This window comes from Drosophila sulfurigaster, chromosome X (assembly GCF_023558435.1).
Source record: "Drosophila sulfurigaster albostrigata strain 15112-1811.04 chromosome X, ASM2355843v2, whole genome shotgun sequence".
NCBI classification, from domain to species: Eukaryota; Metazoa; Arthropoda; class Insecta; order Diptera; family Drosophilidae; genus Drosophila; species Drosophila sulfurigaster.
The window spans coordinates 31532750-31552960 of record NC_084885.1 but is presented as its reverse complement, the minus strand read 5'-3'; the positions used below and the strand labels follow the sequence as shown (position 1 = coordinate 31552960).

The 20211-nt window shown below is 35.9% G+C and overlaps 1 protein-coding gene across 1 annotated transcript in view; it reads right to left on the bottom strand.

Moving 5' to 3' along the window:
- Nucleotides 1–20211, bottom strand: part of LOC133848338 (uncharacterized) — an 88155-nt gene that overhangs the window by 65682 nt on the left and 2262 nt on the right. The window contains exons 2-3 of the mRNA XM_062283846.1: nucleotides 18554–18901; nucleotides 16757–16913 (exon numbers count right to left, since the gene is read on the bottom strand). Coding sequence (XP_062139830.1) covers nucleotides 16757–16913; nucleotides 18554–18901 — 505 coding nt within the window. The remainder of the gene's footprint in view (nucleotides 1–16756; nucleotides 16914–18553; nucleotides 18902–20211) is intronic.

Genomic DNA, 20211 nt, shown 5'->3' with positions numbered 1-20211 from the left:
AATGGGAAACTTTTGTATATTTTAAATGTTGAAAAATATCCATATACCAAATATACACTTTTTGGTATATTTCAACACATTATTCTATTCAACAAAATATTCTATTCTATGTATATATTAAAAATGTATAATGTTTAAAGGAATTTCCCTATATTTCAATTAAAATATTCTAAATATATCTAATTTCTCAAAGTTATATCTTGTAGATTATGAGATTCCCATATAGACAATTGAAACTGATTTAGAAATAGGAAAATTTTAGAATGCTGTAATTATAATTTGTATTTGGTATATTTTGAATGTTGTAGTATATCAATATACCAACATTGGCATATTTTAACACATTACGCATACAAAATTATCCAAATTTGATGGGAGAAAACAATGGTAGCGATAAATATGTCTCATTATTGCCAAAAGTACTTTATTAAATAAATTAAATCCTAAACTGAGTCATGAAAAAATCATTTTATTTAATTTAAACCACTTCTAAGATTTCCCACTATTCAGAAGAAAGCATTTCATTTCCCATTATTCAAAATATCAGACACAATTCTCTAATGTTTTTATTGCAAATATTTTGATAAGCGAAACATTCATTACGCTCTCGAAATAATTAGAGCAAAAAATTTATTGTAGACCTTTTCAAAATGTAAAAAATAATACTGGTTAAATACAGGGAATTACTCCAAAACATTTACCATTACTTAATCAAGAAATGTCTCTATATTTCGAAGATTCGAGATTACTTTTCAATGATTACCATTATTTAATTTAAAAGAATTCCTTATATTTCTCAGAATTTAAATTTATATCATATACACAATGTTTCCACATTTTAAACACAATTTTTTGCTTTTTCAGACCACATTAATTTAAATTTCGTATTATCCTCGCATTTTATGGCAATTCGCTTTTTTAATTTCAACTAACTCCCTGCATATTTAGCGTATGCTCGCATTTTTCTGCCACAAAGTTAGCCAGGCATCTGCTGCTTTCAAAAACAAAAAAAACACTCATACGCCCTGTTGACTGTCGTCGTCGTCTCCTGGCACGCCTCTTTGCTGTTCGATGCTTAAATGCTGCATGTTCTCGACTTTTTGGCAAAGTTTCATCGCCAGGCAAAAGTAAAACTGATTAATATGCAGTTAAGCAGCAGTTAAAACAACAACAACAAACACCAAAACCAAAAGCCACAATTGGCCTCCCTTCTTCTTCTTCTTCGCATTTGCCAACTTCTAAAATCAAAACAAGCTAAAAAGTTGTCGCACTCAACTTTTATTCTTTCAGCTTTTTTTTTGTTTTGTTTTGTGTGCTTGGCAACTTTTTGGCCATTGTCGAGAACATTAATCATATATACGCATCCATATATAACTGAGAGAGAGAGAGAGAGAACAAGACCATAAAACCATCTAGATAGCATTTGCCATTTTCCATATACTAAGTGTAGTATGCATTCTTAAGTAGTCTGCATGCAAAAAGTGCAAAAAACGTGAAAAAGGGAAGTCTTAAAGATGCTGTCGACAATTGCTGCAAAATGCAAAATGAGCTAAACAATAATAGCAAACTTTTAGTTAAAAAGCTATTCTGACTAGACGATACTCTGCAAACGATTAGAAGAAATTTCATTAAGTAATCAACCAAAAAGAATCAAAACATTTGCTGGCATTGCATATTTATATATTAATTTACAGAAACATAAAGTAAAGTTAGAGTTCCAAAACAAATTTCACAACGTTATATCTTCTAGATCCAGAGATTGTCACAAAAACAATTCAAATTGATTTAGAATTCGTCAAATTTAAGAATAACCTATATTTTGAATGTTTTAGTATATCAATATACCAAATATACTTTTCTTTATGTTTCAGTTTTTTATTTGTATATTAATTTGATATACTTTAACTATAATATGTATGTAGTAAATCGGTATACCAAATATAAATTTCAGTATACTTCAGTATTTTTGGTATGTTAATTCAGTATATTTTAACTATAGTATATATATAGTATATCGATTTACCAAATATACATCATTTCGGTACATTTCAGTACTTGCTTGGTATCTTAATTTGGTATATTTTACCTATATCATGTAGTATAGCGATATACCAATATAAATTTCAGCATACTTCTGTATTTCTTGGTATGTTTGATTGTCACAGTAGTATTTTTTATGTATACCTAATATACATTTAGGTATACTTCAGTATTTGTTTGGAATGATAGTTTAGTATATTTTGACTATAGTATATAATATATAGTATATCAATTTACCAAATATACATTTCGGTACACTCCAGTATTTTTGTGTCATTTAATTTAGTATATTTCAACTATGGTATTTAATATATAGTATATCTATATACCGAATATTTGCTTGATGTATTAATTAAGTATATTTCAACTATATTATGTAGTATAATCGATATACCGAATATAAATTTCAGTATACTTTAGTATATTATGTTATATTTTAACGACAATACCGCAGTCTATAAACACCCTTTGACAGCATTCACATTTCTCACAGAGTATTTTCGTTGAATAGAAAGACAAAAAAAAAACGCAAGAAATTGTCAAGTTTTGAGCATTGTCTCTCCAGAAAAAAAAACCTTTTTGTTCATAGATTTTTCCCTTAGCATCTTTAGCTGTCAGTCTCTTTTCCTCCTTTCCGAACTACGATGATATTCTTTTTCTATTTTTTGTGCATTCTCTGCTCATTTATCGTTTCGTATTCGCATTTCGTTGATGTTAAACGACGGTCGCATTAATTAAAATTACACAGCATCGCATCGCCTGGGGGGCGATGGAGGAAGGGGAAATCTTCATAAATTAAAAGGGCGCTTATGAATTTTATGAATTATATTTCCCCATTAGAAGCAGACATTGGCTCAGGCTCGAGGCGACAAAGGGAAGGCGACAGAAAAAAGAGAGGAGTGGAGAGGAGAGGAGAGGAGAGGAGAGCCCGAAAGTAGGCAACATTCTTATTGAATTTCATTGGACGTCGCCTTCTGCAATCATTTGCATGCATGTCTGTGCATGTTTAACCACACAAGTTACACATGTACACCCTGCCCTGCCCTTTCCCTTCCCCACTCCCCACTCCCCCATTCCCTTCCCCTTGCTGTCGAGCACTGCACTCACTTAATTTTATGCCAAAACAATGACACGCCATAAATTTAAACGGATTTGCGTTGCGCCTCGAGCAAAGCGTCGCTCACCCTCGCAACGCCTTCGACGGTGGAAAGGTTAGGGGAGGAGGAAGGGTGTGAGTGTTGTGCAACGCGCTTGTTGCCTCCAGGGTTGCCACCCACACACACACACACAGACAGCTTTGAACTTATTTTGCCCAACGAATTTAAAGTTCACATTTATTTTAATGTTTTACTTCTTTTGGTGTCAAGTGTTGGACAGCCCTCAAAAGCGGTCTCCACAGGTTTTCCAACACTACTTTTCGTGGTGTGGCAAATTAAGCAACCAGGCAGCTTTGAACTTATTTTACCCAACGAATTTAAAGTTCACGTTTATTTTAATGTTTTACTTCTTTTCGTGTCAAGTGTTGGACAGCCCTCAAAAGCAGTCTTCAAGAGGTTTTCCAACACTACTTTTCGTGGTGTGGCAAATTAAGCAACCAGGCAGCTTTGAACTTATGTATTTTACCCAAACAATTTAAAGTTCACATTTATTTTAATGTTTTACTTCTTTTCGTGTCAAGTGTTGGACAGCCCTCAAAAGCGGTCTGCAAAGGCTTTTCCAACACTACTTTTCGAGTGAGGTAAATTAAGACACAAGACAGCTTTAAACCTATCTTTCCAAACGAATTTAAAGTTCACAATTATTTTAATGTTTTACTTCTTTTAGTGTCAAGTGTTGGACAGCCCTCAAAAGCAGTCTTCAAGAGGTTTTCCAACACTACTTTTCGTATCAGGTAAATTAAGCCAGCAAACAGCTTTATACTTATCTTTCCAAACGAATTTAAAGTTTACATTTATTTTAATGTTTTACTTCTTTTGGTGTCAAGTGTTGGACAGCCCTCAAAAGCAGTCTTCAAGAGGTTTTCCAACACTACTTTTCGTGTGTGTGGCAAATTAAGCAACCAGGCAGCTTTGAACTTATTTTACCCAACGAATTTAAAGTTCACATTTATTTTAATGTTTTACTTCTTTTCGTGTCAAGTGTTGGACAGCCCTCAAAAGCGGTTTTCAAGAGGTTTTCCAACACTACTTTTCGTATCAGGTAAATTAAGCCAGCAAACAGCTTTATACTTATCTTTCCAAACGAATTTAAAGTTCACATTTATTTTAATGTTTTACTTCTTTTCGTTTCAAGTGTTGGACAGCCCTCAAAATCGGTCTTCAAGAGGTTTTCCAACACTACCTTTCGTTTATGAGGCAAATTAATCAGTTAATCACCAACGAATTTAAAGTTCACATTTATTTTAATGTTTTACTTCTTTTGGTGTCAAGTGTTGGACAGCCCTCAAAAGCAGTCTTCAAGAGGTTTTCCAACACTACTTTTCGTATCAGGTAAATTAAGCCAGCAAACAGCTTTATAATTATCTTTCCAAACGAATTTAAAGTTCACATTTATTTTAATGTTTTACTTCTTTTGGTGTCAAGTGTTGGACAGCTCTCAAAAGCGGTTTACAAGAGGTTTTCTAACACTACTTTTCGTGTGTGTGGCAAATTAAGCAATTTATTAAACGAGCGGGGTATTAAAAGTGTAGCGCAAAAAGTGAGAAATTTACCCGAGCACAGAGTTGTAATCACTTTGCATTTACATTTTTCCTCCCCTGCAAAAAGTTTTTCTTGTGTTTTTATTAAGTGCTTTTTCTGCATTGGGCTTAAACTGCACTCTAACACTGACAATATACTGCGGAGCTTGCAACTGCCACAGGCTCAATTGCAAGCCCCAAAGACTTAAATAGTTGCAAAATTATGAGTTTCTCTGACATTTATGAACTGCACTTAAAGCCACGACGAGAGAAACAAAGAGAGAGAGAAATTTTTAAAAGCGCAGACTGTAAACGTTAATTAGCTTATAAAAACCACTGAATTATAATTTATATGTATTACTTGAATAGAGCAACGAAGAACAACGCTCAAGGTAATAATCTACAAGTTAAAATACAATCTCTAAGAGTCTCTAATCAAGTCAATAAATGATCTAAAATGCACTTCAATATTATGGAAACACCCTATGGAATGGAATACATTTTCAAGTATTTTGTGCATCACACCATAAGGCAAAATAAAGCAGAAATAAATAAATAATAGTATAGCATAGTCAACCTATGAGAGGAACTTTACAACATCCTAACTTAGTAGAAATATAATTTCATTTCTTTTGTTTCTACTCATTCTTCATTAAACAAGTAAAAAAGCTACATTGTGAATAAGAGCAAAGCAATGCGGTATACATTTTGAAATATACCAAATTAATACACCACAAATATACCAAAATCTATATTTGGTACATTTATATAGAATAACTTTCATCATATACCATGAGAGATGTCTGTATGACATTATTCTTAAAATATACTGAATAATATCCAACAAAAATATAAAAATATACCAAAATCTTTATTTGGTATATTCAAAACATTATTATATTCATGATTATACCACAAAGTACTAAATACACCAAATGTGAATACTACAAAAATACTTAAAAAATATACCAAGTGCTGTATTTGATATATTTTTATAGTAGTACATTCAAAATATACCACAGAGTGCAAAATATACTAGATTTATATATGATAATAGCATATATTATTCTATAACGATATACCAACTATAGATATCAGTATTTTTTTGGTATACTGGTATGATAATACTGCAGTCTATAAATACCTTTTGGCAACATTCGCATTCCTCACAAAGTATAAAATTGTCGTTGAATAACCAAAAAAAAAGCGCTTGAAATTGTGAAATGAAGGTTCTGGTAAAAAAAAAAGTTTTTTGTTCATAGATTTTTTTCTTAGACTCTTTAGCTGTCAGTTTCTGCCTCTTAACTGTGATGATATTCTAAAATCATAATAAATAAATAGTAATTTGTTTATATAAACTTTGCTTCTTTCGTTACTCTTCTCTTTTCTCCCTTCTGCTTATTATTCCTATCGATATATTTTGGCATTTTATTGCATTAGCTCAATGCTTAAAGCAGCCATCGTGACAGCATCTTTCATCTTTGACCAACTAACTATTCCAATAGGTTTACAAAGTTGCTTCCTTTAGCTCCTCCTTCCTCTTCAGCCTCCCCCTAGCTCCCTCCCTCTCTCAATCAGCGTGACTCCAGCGGAAGATGGCAAGTAACAAGTAGTAAGTAGTTAACTTGTGAAAGCTATGCGAAAACTTAAAGCCAAAAGACGTGCAAATAATTTGCCAAACTGGAGCAAAACTTGTACTTGGAATTGGCAGGGGGAGAGGAGGGAGGGAGAGGGATTGCGTGCCTGTCAGCTAAGGGCGCCATCTAGCGGCGTGTCAGTCAGACTTGAAATTTACACACACACACACACAAACACACATACACATTATTTTGATATTGATATGGCAGTTGCACGCACAACGCTGCGCTCCACGCACTTGCCTAAAAGCTTCCCCCTTTTCCCTCCTCCACCCCTCACTCTCTGCTGCGTGTGTGTGTGTCTGAGTCATTGTCCCTCCAGCTCACTTCTCACTTCTCTCGTTACCCGTTACTCGTTACTCGTTACTTCGTCCCAACGGGCATCATTTTCATTAAAATTTTAATAGCCAGCCAGCCAGTATGTGTGTTGGTGTGTGTGTCTCAGTCCTTCCCTCCTCCTTCCTTTCCCACTCCTTCTCCTTCTCCACCCCTTTGCAACTGCCTGCCAACTAACAACAAGTCAAGTCATATCCATAACTTGTCTAAAACAATGTCCTTCTCAGTCCAATCTCAAGAGTCACTCAACACTGAAACTTCCTTCGTGCCGTCGAAATTACTTCACTCTGTTTATTTTGCCACATTTTCAAAGCTAAGCAAATACAATGTCAGCGCAAAACGTTTGCGAAGAGTGCAGTAAAAGGAAAATAAAAAAACAAGTGAATGCAAGAAAATAGAAAAGTATTTATCAAGTTCATTTAAACGTTCATTTGACGCAAGAATTTTAATAAATATTAAAGTTAAACCACATTTTAAGGCTAAGTAAATGCAAAATCAGTTGAAAACATTTGCGAATAGCACAGCAAAAGGGAAACAAAAAATCAAGTGGTTATTAAAATTGATTATTAAGTTCTCAAGTTGATTTTTAATTTGAGTTTCATAAATACTAAAGCTAAGCCATATTTTTCAAGGCTAACCAAATGCAATACCAGCTCAAAACGTTTGCGAATAGCGCAGTAAAAGGGAAATAAAAAAGAGAATGGACGAAAAAAGCACAGTTTTAAATTATATTAAGTTGATTTTAAATTTGACACAAAAGTTTCTTCAATATCAAAGCTAATTCACACTTCACAGCTAAGCAAAAGCAAAATCAACTCAAAACGTTTACGAAGTGCGCACAAAAGACAAACAAAAAAGAAGAGAATCGAAGAAAATAGAAGTCAATTGATTTTAAATTTGACACAAAAGTTTCAAACGCTACATTTGAAATTTAAACAAACACAAAGTCAGCTCAAAACGTTTACGAACAACGGAGCAAAAGCGAAATAAAAAACAAAAGAATGGACGAAAATAGAAGAGTTTGTTTAAAATTAAAGACCATAGAAATTGTATTCCGCAGTTTTAATCAGTTAATGCGACCAACTAAACTTACTTTGAGGAGATCTGCTAAAGCAAGTTTCTGTTGACAAGGAATATCTATAAATCAAGTTATAGAGACAAACGCGAGCTTAAAGCTTTAAACGCGGATGAACCCTAAGAGCAAGTTGTGGTTGCTGTTGCTGTTGCTGTGGTCGGAAAGAAGAGTCTGTCTGTCTGTCTGTCCGTCTGTTTGGTTGAACCGCAGCAATGAGTGGACACATATGTATGCAATAAAACCAAAGTGTAACCAAGTGATGAACGCATCGAATAAGAGCGAAAGGGGGTGAAAGGGGGGAAGCGTGAAGAGGGGAAGGGAGAAGGGGGGACAGTAAGAGATTGTGTAAAACGCAAACAAGAAATTCCAATAAACTAATTTGCACACGAAAGCGAGTCACAGCGAGAGAAACATGCGAAGGAAATGGAAATAAAACTCAGGGGGAGGGAAGCTGTTTAGAGCAGGAGAGGGGAGAGACCAAGAGAGTAAGAGAGACAGAGAGAGAGAGAGAGAGCGAAAGGGAGAGCTGTCGGGCAATGTCGGAATATTTGTGTATGAATTTTAAGCAGCTGTAAAAAATGCAAAGCCAATAAAAGGGATAAAATTGAAAAGCGCCACGACACATGGAGTAAGGGGGAAGGGGGGAAAAGAGGGGGGAGGGGAACTGGGGATAACTGTAATTGTAACTGCTCTCGTGAAATATTTACAAAGTGTGTTCGGCATGGCGATAATAAATTAGCGTCGCGTTTCGTATTATTGACTGGATTTTGAATAATAACACACAAAGGAGCCAAAAGGAGCCGCAACAACCGACGAGGGGACTACCGAAGGGGGTGGTGAAAAAGGTGGGGGGTGCAAGGTGCCTGAATCGAAATGCGAAGAAACACGAGCTGGAAACCCAAGAGTTGCCATAAGGCAAGAAAGGCGTCTCAGCAGACAAGGGAACACACTCTAAGAGAGAGTGTGAGTATGTGTGTTTGTGTCAGTGTATGTATGAGTGTATGTGTATGTATGTGTGTGTGTGTGTATCAATGTGAGTGTGTCTGTATTTCACACAACTCAGCACAATTGCGCACATAAATTTAATGCGCCAAATAATATGCAAGACAAGTGAAACGCATATTTAAGTTGACTACGACAACGACTGCGAATATGAATGTGAATGCGAATGTATTCACATTCATACACTCACACTCGTATTCATACCATTCACTAGCAACTTCTTTTCGGCAGCGAGCTCCAAAAACTGAAGGGGAAACAGCAGAGCGTGCAGAAGTTTGCACAGTGGCAAAATACAGCACAATGATAAGCACAAAAATAAAGCTTTAATGAGCTTGAACTTAGCGAAAAAGTTTAAGTTGAAGCTATGAACAAATACGAAATAAGCTTAAGTGTAAGTGAAACAATAATAAGCACAAACGGAAGCTTTAATGAGCTTTATCTTACGCTAAAATTCCAATTGAATTTGAGAGTAAACTAAACATAATTCAAAGCATATCACACTGTGTGTATTAAGCTAAAGTTTCAAGCTTATCAATTTTTCAGTGAATGTTTTAATTGTAGCTATTTAAGAGCTTTAGGATTAATAGAGCTTTAAAATTATTGATTTCACATCTAAGTAATGTATAAACATTAAAATCTTCATTAGCTTTAGTGAGCTATGTATTTAATATCCAAGTATTTTAATATTGCTTTTATTACCTTTAAAATTAGCCATTTTATTTTGAATTTTACAAATGTAGCTTTGCTTTCAGATTAATAGAGCTTAAATAATATTGGTTTTATAGTTATGTATATTTAAACATTATTCCAATTTCAGAAGCTTTTTTACGGCGATTTTAATAAACTTTAAGCTCGCCAACTTATGCTAAAAGCATTGCACTTGTCAAGCGGACTTCAAAGAGCTTTTGCAAAATAATAAAATCCAGTCACAAGTGAAGTGTTTTTAAAGGTAATGCTCGGCGCTTTTGTGCCACTGTGCAGCTGCACAGTGCAGCTGGAAAAAAACTTGAAAAACTTTCTACTTTTTGCAACGTTGTTGTATGTACACATTTTTTTTTTTTGTGAACAACTTGAGATTTACACAAAGTACATCGTCGCACACAAACAGAGAGGTGGCAAAAGCGAGGGGATGAGGGGGCGAGGAGGAGGTACATACATACAGCTGTGGACTCATTTGAATGTATTACAACAAGTTTTAGACGTACAAAATGCCAGAGCACAAAAGGACACACACACAGAACGATGTTGCCGACATGAATTATTTAGAACACCCAAGCGAAATGAGCGAGGGGTGTGAATGAGAAACAGCCAACGAGCAGGCGAAGGAGGGGGAAGGGTAAGGGGAAGAGAGAGAAGCCCCTTCCACCTATTCTACACATACAGTGGATACGTGTGTAATGTTTGATTAAATTTGTTGCCACTTGTTGTAGGTCGCTTTTTTGCGCCTTGCAACGCGAGGCGTCGGAAATTAACTCGTTTTATTGCGCATTTCATTTAACGAGCCAAACGAGAACTACGCGAGGGGGTGACACCATGAAAACCAGAGGGTGGCCCACTAACTAATTTCTCAATTGCAGTTTTAGGTCAAATATCATAACATATCTCTCTCTCTCTTGCAAGCTACCACAAATAATTCACAAGCACGGCGAAAATGAACTAGTAAGAAAACTACAGACGAGTATGCTCGACTGTGAGATATCCATTGAAAGTAAAAGCGAAGCAGTGCGGTAGTAATTTGAAAATATACCGAAAAATATACCGCAAAAATACTGAAATATGACAAAGGCTATGTTTTTGGTGTATTAAAATAGTATTATTATATATACCATAGCGTGCAATAAATACCGGATATACCAAATAATATACCGAAAAAGTACCAACAAATAAGGAAGTTACTGTTGGATATTAGATTTTAAATAAAAACGAAACAGTACGAAATTATTTCTAAAATATACCAAATTACAAATTACAAATTTCACCGAACAAATACTTGGAATACAAAATATACCAAAATATACCGTATTGGACAAGAGCAAAATAATGTGGTATTATTTATTTACCGAATTTATATACCTAAAAATAATGAGTTTACTAATTATACTGAAAAATATACCATTTCGAATAAAACCAAAACAGTGTGGTATTATTCCTCAAAAAATACCGAATTATTGCACTGCAAAAATACTGAAATATGTTAGGTCCACGTCTGCGTGTTTGGTATATTAATATATAGTGTCATTGAAACTATAATGCAAAATGTACCAGATATACCAATTAATATACCGAAAAAGTATTATCAAGTAAAAACTGTACCAAAATTCACAACTCTAGCTTTAAATATAACGCTTATTAATCGATTTTTGTCGACTTTGCGGGATCGAAAATGGACGTGCCACAAAAGTTAAACAAATTTGATCTGCGTGCAAACATAACACAAATATATGTCTATCTCCTATAGTCTCTGAGATCTAGGTGTTCATACAGACGGACGGACAGACAGACAGACAGACAGACATGGCTAGATCGTGTCGGCTGTTGACGCTGATTAAGAATATACTCGTATATAGATTATAGGGTCGGATATGCCTCCTTCTGCCAGGCACAACATTGTAATACCCTTCTCTACCCTAAGAGTAGCGGGTATAATAAAGGCGCAAAATATATGGGGGCAGTGGTGGGTTAAGCCACGCAAGGCAATCAACAATTGTTGCATGAATAAACAGGCAGTGGTTGCTGCTGATTGTTTGAGGCTAATGATTGCCAGCACACAGATCACTGCGCAATTTTTCCTCCTCGCCAAAAGATGAGGTGGAGGAGTGCGAGGGTGAAAGGAAGGGGGAGGAGAGGGGAAAGTTGGAGGTGGCTCCAAATTGTGCCATCAAAAGTAATGCGTAGGAGGGAGAAATTATAAGGGACAATGCCTGCCTGCCTGCCTGGATGCCTGTCGACAGTTGGGAGATGAAAATAGATGGACACGCTATGGAAAAGTCTATGGAACGTGGGTAGGAGGAATTCAGTTACGACTGAAACAAATTGCAGCTCAAGCAAGGAGAATGGGAAGCAGATGGAAAGAGTTTCTTAGATAAGCGGCAAGCATGGACTTCATAACATTTCAAGACTTAAACTTAAGGAAAGTCACTAAAGTGTACTAAAAAGCTGAATTTTAAATGAGAATGAATAAAACCAGAAATTAAATCTTTATGACTTACTACTAATCTTAAATGAATAAATAAATAAATAAATGAATTCTCAACTTTAAAAAATGCCAAAAATAACTATTTTCACTAATAACAAGATAATAAAAAAAGGTTTCAAAGTTTTACAGGTGGCAGCCGCAAATGAAATTTGCCATAAATTTGCTTAACACAAAATGGAATTTTGTAAATATTTATTGAACAGTTGCATTGACCCCTCTGGCCAAAAATTTCATTTAAAATAATTGCATTTGACCCCAAGGGCGTTGGGCCGCAAAAGAAAAGCACAAAAATAAGAAATCCCCAATCCCCCAAAAACCAAACCGGAAACCGAAGCTCTAACTCGCATATCTAATAATTTTAAGTCCACATAATTCAATAGCATCGGGAGAGAGCAAGCCCCAAAGGCAAAAGTTTTGCTCTTCTTTTTTTTGTTTACAATAATAAACAATTTACGAAGGAGCAACAACAAACTATACGATTGTGTAGGCCGCTTTTTCCCCAATTCCCAACTCCAACTCTTTTGCGCATAACTTTTCCTCTTGTTTATTTGTTTGTTGTGAAACTTTTGGCATAGTTGGTTAAGTGAATGTGTATCAAATTTCGCAATAATTATGCGAGTTATATCATTTCAAATTCAATATATATGTGGTCAGAGTTATAAATCAAAGCGCTATATTACACATATGTAACTTGTTTACGAACTTCAGCACAACAAAGTTGATAAAGCTCTTTATTAGATTAAAGATATACGAAAAATGATTTACGCATAAAAATATGCTTAGACTTGGCAACTTATTTAATGTAATTATTTTACTGCTTGAAAATAATGTATTGAATATGATTCTAGATGATTTCAAATTTATGCTGATAGGTTTATCTAGAATATAATGTTGAAATTGATTCTGAGATGATTCAAGATTTATAAGGATAGGTTTATCTAGTTCTAAATAACTAAAGCACATTTTCTGCATAGCTTAAAAAGCAAGCACAGTAGTAAATTTAAAGTCGATAGCTCAAAAAGTGCGTCTTTAGTTAGCTAAACAACACGCGGACAGACAGACAGCCGGATATAAAAAACATTGGTAATAGTGGGCAGACCTCATCGCATTTCACACATAATTACAGGGTAGATAAGACAATATGTTTGGAATATGGTTTTTACTAAACAGATTGATTCTGAGATGATTTATAAGAATATATTTATCTAGACATAGACAATTTAAGCACATCTTCAGCAGAGCATAAAAAGCAAACTCTGTAACAAATTTCATTTTGATAGCTCAAAAACTGCGACTATAGTTAGCTAAACAATTCATGGACAGACAGACATCAGGATGTCAAAAACAACACTTAAAATTGCTGTGAAATTGGAACACAAAATAGATGTGGATGGAGGTCAGACCTCATCTCATTTCCCATATAATTACAGGGTAGATAATACAATATGTTTGGAATATGGTTTTTACTAATGATATTGATTCTAAGATGATTCCAAATCCATTAGGATATAATTATCTAGTTATAAACAATTTAAGCACATCTTCACCATAGCATTAAAGGCAAGCTCTGTAACAAATTTCATTTTGACAACTCAAAAACTGCGACTCTAGTTGGCCAAACAATTCATGGACAGACAGACAGCAGGATGTCAAAAACAACACTTAAAATTGCTGTGAAATTGGAACACAAAATGGACGGGGATGGAGGACAGACCTCATCTCATTTCACACATAATTACAGGGTAGAGACAAGAAGAGACAATGACTGTGTGGGCCAGCACTCAACGAGGGATTCGGTGCTCGGTGCTGACGTAAGCAGCCAGAAACAAATTCAAATAGAATATTTACATAAGTATAAATATTTTGTGGCATACTTTTAGGCAGCTCAAATTTACGGGCGGAGAAGTTTTGCGGTTTTTTTTGGTTTTGGTGTGTTGGGGGTTTTGTGGCAACTACTTAAGCTGCCAAAGGGAATTTCGTTGCCATTTGTCTTCGGCATCGCATTTTTCTCGCTCGGCTGGAAATCAAATTGACAGCGACAGCCACAAGTGGGTGGCAGAAGGAAAACAGCAGACGTGTCTGCCGCAGAGGCACTCCAGCATGATTAGTAAGAGGACAGACAGACAGACAGACAGACGGACGGAGAGACAGGTGGAAGATTCACGTGAGCCGTCATGTCACAATGCGGCGTCGAGCACATAAATCTAAGCTGAAATTCGAACTGGACGAAGACGAAATGGAGTCGAGTCGAGTTGAGTCGAGGCGGTTTGATAAAGCCATCAAAATCTGCGAACTTTTAGCCAGACAACGACAACGACGGTGGCAAGTACAATTTTTTATTTATTTATCACCTTGCAGAACTCCGTTCCCAGGAGTTCTTATGCTGGCGCTTATCGAGTTGGACAGCTGACAGACATGGAGACAGAAGAAGAAGTCTGTGGCTGAGACGACAACATTTTCAAGTGGCAAACCGCACAGCGCACTTGCAACTTCTCTCTCGCTTCTCTTTCTCTCTCTCTCTGATAAATGGTCTGCCTGTCAAACAAATTCCCATTCTCCCCCTTTCTCTCTGAGTTTGTGGCAAACACGCAACGACAAGCTAAAGCTTTAAAAATTGAATTACATTAGCGCAGGACATGGCCCACTCTTAATGCTCAACACTTCAGTGTTCACTCTTTATTTTGGTGGAAGGGAGGGAAGGCCTAAGGGCGTATACTTAATTGGGGGCTGCCAACTTGTTGTTCTTGTCGATGACTCATTCGAAAATTTAATCCAGTTGTTGTCGAACAACTTTATTAGCTGTCCAATGTGATTTGGAAGCCAAATTTTTGTTAAGGACTGTCCACTTGTTGTTTGCTCTTAACATTAGAGTCAAATTTAAAAACAGCAATTTATATAGAAATCATATTCTATTATGATTTCAAACTAGATTGCTCAACACTTCAGTGTTCACTCTTTATTTTGGTGGAAGGAAGCGAGGCCTAAGGGCGTATACTTAATTGGGGGCTGCCAACTTGTTGTTCTTGTCGATGACTCATTCGAAAATTTAATCCAGTTGTTGTCGAACAACTTTATTAGCTGTCCAATGTGATTTGAAAGCCAAATTTTTGTCTAGGACTGTCCACTTGTTGTTTACTCTTAACATTTAAAGCAAATTTCAAACGATAATTTATACAGGAATTATATTTCGATTTTAAACCTTTTTTAGCCTAAGGGCATATACTTAATTGGGGGCTGCCAACTTGTTGTTCTTGTCAATGACTCATTCGAAAATTCAATCGAATTGCTAATGGCCAATGTGATTTGGACAACGTTTATGCGCTGTCACATAAGCCAAGTTTATATTTGGAACTGTCCACTTCCTGTTTGGTCTCAACATCAAATTTGAAACGTTAATTCATATAGAAATCAATTTTATCGTCAATACTTTTACGATTTAAAACCTGATACCGCAGACTATGGAACTGTCAACTCGTTTCCACAAATTTATTTTAGGACTGCCAACTTGCTACCTACACTGCAAATTGCCATTCGAAGACAATTATAGTGTTAAATTCAATTCCTAACGATTATGTAATGTTTAATAAGCAAGGTTTTCTTTAAACTGCCAACTTGTTGGTCAATTACGCCAACTATATTGCAGGATATAGATCTATTTCTGAAACATATACAATATTAGAAATGCAAAGTTTTTAGCTCTAAGTGATTATAAGAGCTGCCAACTTGCTAAATTTCATTACAAACAAGGAAAAGCGTATTCTATACCTTTGACTACACAATGAACTGCCAACTTGTCAGCAAAATTAATGTAGTAATGGGAAAAATGACAAAGTAGCTCTCAAAACTAAATTCTATTAACATATAAAGTCTGAATTAAACTGGAACTGCCAACTTCTTATAGAAAACAATATGAAGTTTGCATTCTTGCCGCATTATTCGCAAATTCCACATTTTATTAATTTGTTTTCTCAATAATTGGAACCTTTTGATAAAGGTTTCAAAAAGAGGACTGCCAACTTGCCGAACAGCAGAAAATCAAAGTGCAAAAATGGTTTTGGAAACGCGCTTTGTGCTCAACTTTGCCAACTTTGCTAGCTCCATCAAATTGAATGTGTAATTGAAATTGAAATTGAAATTGAGAAACGATGCATAATGTGAGTTGCATTAAGTTTGCGTCCAGTTGGCAGTCTTTTGATAATTACCAACTCTCCTGCCAAGCACCCCACAATCAATGGCATCAAATTCAGTTAACTTTGTTAACGCGCGTCGCTCGTCGCTGTTTTCTTGTAGACACCTCACACAAAATGGGATCCCTGGACCACTTCGAAAGAGCCAAATCAAATTCGACGCTCAATTAAAATTCAATTTGTTGCGCGCCATTAATTAGATTCCCTCCTCCACCCCTCCGCCCCCCCAATCCCAGCAAGCTTGCAAATGAACTTTCGACAAACAAGTTTCAGACAGACACCTGTGACCAAAGACCGCAGACCTCGCCTCCATCTCCCTCGTCTCCCTCGCCCTTTGCAGTGCAATTTTTGTGCAGCGGAGAACATTTCTAATTAGGGGGTAGAAAATAGAATTTTGTGTTGTCGTCGTTTTTTTCTCTTTTTCGATGCTTCAATTAGATGTAATCTATGCGCATAAATTGCCCGGACTAAGAGTAGATGGATGAGCTGGACCGATGGGGCATGCAACATGTGGTGGCACGCATAAATTACGCTCGCTTTAATTGTGTTTTATTTTTTTTTTTTAGAATTTTTCGACAGCGGTCAATGGACCGAGGTTTCACTCACCTGCTTCTGCAACGTGTTGGAGAGCTCCTCGAGGCACTCCTTGCGCTCGAAACGCTCGAACTTGAAGCTATTGGAGCGATAGAGCTCATTGTCCTCACGTCGACGATTGCGGCATAGTCGACGGGTGATGATGTTGCCGCTGCCACTCAAGCGAGGACTGAAGAAGAGAATAACAGGAAAGAGTTCAAGTTGCAGTTCTTATCAATTGTTATTCAAGATAGTAAGCAAAATCAACTTGAGCCACTCGACAAATCAAATGACGCAGTGCCACTTGATGGTGCAACGACCCAAGCTGCACTCTGAAGTGCCAGCCAAAAATTCAATTCAACCCGAGATGTGTTTAGCCTTGCTTAATACACATGCCAATTTTCAAGTCTTTAGCTACGTTTATCGCCAAGATATACAGTGCGAAGTTAACGGACAGACGGACGTCAGGATTTTTTGTAATAATGTGACTGTTTATTTTATGCTACGTTTAGTACAACTTTTTAAAACTTCCAGTTGGGATTATAGTATTTTTAACATGTTTCTTCTAACAAGAGTTATTTAAAATCAGTTCAAGATTATTGTAATAAACTGTTACTAAAATATACTAAGATGCACACTTAGTATGTTTTTTCTAAGAAAATAGAACTAAACATTAGAAAAAAAAAACCAATTAAAGTATAAAGAGACAGTTCAATATTATTGTAATAAAATTATACTAAAATTCTCACTTTGAACGATTTGGTAACACTTTTGAATTTTAACTCTTTACTTCCTTTGTCTAGTTGAGTGCTAATTACGATTATTAAACTATAAATAATATTTATAAAGGGGCGACTCTTCAACATTCTAAAATCTGAAGCATTGTGAGATGCTTATTAAAATTTAGAATCATTTGAAATAATGTATTCTGAACTCGTTTGAAACAAAGTTGACACCTTGAAACTCTTGAAAGGCGTTCCAAAGGTGTCCTGAGCACTTCGTGACAATCGTTTTCCTGCTCAAATTTCCCTAATATGCCCCAAGCAATAGCTTCGAGTATTGCCTAATTGCATGCGATCTCTAACCTTCGACTAGAAAAACATAATTTCTAGCTCTCCCAACCGTCACACAAAAAGTTTTCTAAGCAGCCCTCCCACAAAAAAAAAAGAGAAAAAGGTAAAAGAAGGCGTTGATGAGGTTTTGGTGGCAAATAAAAAATGAGGTGGCTAAATATGCGAGTGTGAGTTTGAGTGTGTGTGTGTGTGTGTGTGTGTGTGTGTGTGTGTTGGGCCCCAAATGGCCTCCCACATCATTAACTTTGGCGCTTGTGGCTTGTGTGTATTTGTGAGTTTGTCAACAGAGCCGAGTCTCAACCTGGCTCGTTAGCTGCAGCTTCATTAAAATTTGACACATTTGGGACTGAAATGAAAGAGTTGAGCTGCTGTTGATGCTGTGATGTTGTGTTATTAAAGCCGCAAGAATTTAAGAAGGAACATGGTTGAAAAAAGTTCGCAGGATGTCGACGACCCACATTTGCATTTTACATTTTTGCATTTGGGTTTTTCCCCCTTGTTTTTTATGCCACTTCTGCCGCACTTGAATGAAGCCAACTAACCGACTCAGTCACCGAACCTTGCCACAAAACAAAATAGGGGGCAGCAACAGCAACAAAAACAAACAAAAAAAAACAGGAAAAGAAGGAACAAAACTCGTTGGGCCAACAAAAGCACAAAACACTCAAGTGGTTGCCACTTGCGACTTGCAACTCCAAAAGTCCTTCCCCTACTAACTTGCCACACGGAGCTGCCACAGGTGCAGCTTTCCACTCACCCGCAAGGCTTGCAGTGCGTCATATGCAGATCCCAGTTGAGATGGAAGTTGAACATTCGCAGCTTTGCCACCGCTCGTTGCCTCAGCGAAATGTCCGGTGCCGTTGTTGACGCAGCCCCGCCTCCACCTCCGCCTCCTCCGCCGCCGCCTGCTGCTCCACTAGTTGAAGCTGTTGTGGCACGATGCGAATTCGGATACATCATTACGGTGCCGCTGGGCGCCGATGTGGCAAACAATCGATGAGAACTCGAGCCGCCTCCAACGCCGCCGCCGCCGCCTCCTCCGCCATGATGACCATGATGGCCATGGCGATGGTGCTCCTTCAGTGTGTAGAAGCCTCCGGAGGAACTGCAAAGCGAGGCAAATACAAATTCATTCAGTTACGGGTTTACTTTTGGAAGGAATTCAATTTGAAAGCATGTAAGAAAGCTACAGTCTAGAGTGCTTGGATAAAGGCAAAAGAGTGCGAGATTCATTTTAGAATATACCGCAAAAATACTAAAAATATACCGTTTCGAATAAAAGCAAATATGTCAAATTAATATGCCACAAGAATACTAAATATATTTATTATTAAGCAATACAGTGCGGTATTAATTTGTAAATATATCAAATTAATATACCGCAAAAATACTGAATATATATTATTTAGTATAAAAGTAAAACAGTATGGTATTAATTGTCATATATGCCGAATTAATATACCATAAAAATATTAACATTATATAACTTTATATAAAGGCAAAACAGTGCGAGATTAATTTATTAATATATCGCAAAAATACCGAATATTTGCCAGAAATATACCATTTTGCATTAAAGTAAAACAATGTGGTATTAATTTTCATATATGCCGAATTAATGTACCGTAAAAATCCTGAGAATATACAATTGTGCAGAAAACGAAGCAGTATTTATTTTAATATATACCAAATAAATAAACCGCAAAAATACTAAAAATATACCACAAAATATACCGTTTTGTATAAACGTAAAACGGTCTGGTATTAATTCTCATGTATGTCGCATTAATCTATCGCAAAAATACTTAAAAAAAAAAATATACCAAATGCTATATATGTCATAAGGTACAAAATACCAGATATACCAATTAATATACAGCAAACGTACTGTCAAGTAAGTAAGCTACAGTCGAGTGTGATCGACTGTGAGATATCCGCTACTCATTTATGAATGCAGTATTAATTTTAAAATATACCAAATTAGTATACCACAAAAATACTAAATATGCGCCAAAGGGTATATTTGGTATATTGATATAGTACCACATTAAAAATATACCGTTGATATAAATATTCAAAATTTGTATTTGGTATATTGATATACAACTTCATTGAAAATATACCATTAACATAATTAATCGAAATGTATTTCTAGTATATTAATATATTACTCCATGCTTTGCTCATAATGAAGTCGCAGACGAGCATACTGAACTGTAGCTTTCTTAATTGTTTTTGAAAACGTTTGTTTTACAATTTTTAAGGTAACACTTTCGTGTATTTTTGGCGTTCTTGAAAAACGTAGCTTTTCAATATACTTAATAAAAAACTGTGACCATAAAGCGCATGAACCATTTATATTAAAAGCTGCCGCAATAACTGAACTATTAATATTAAAAGCTACGTTAATAACGG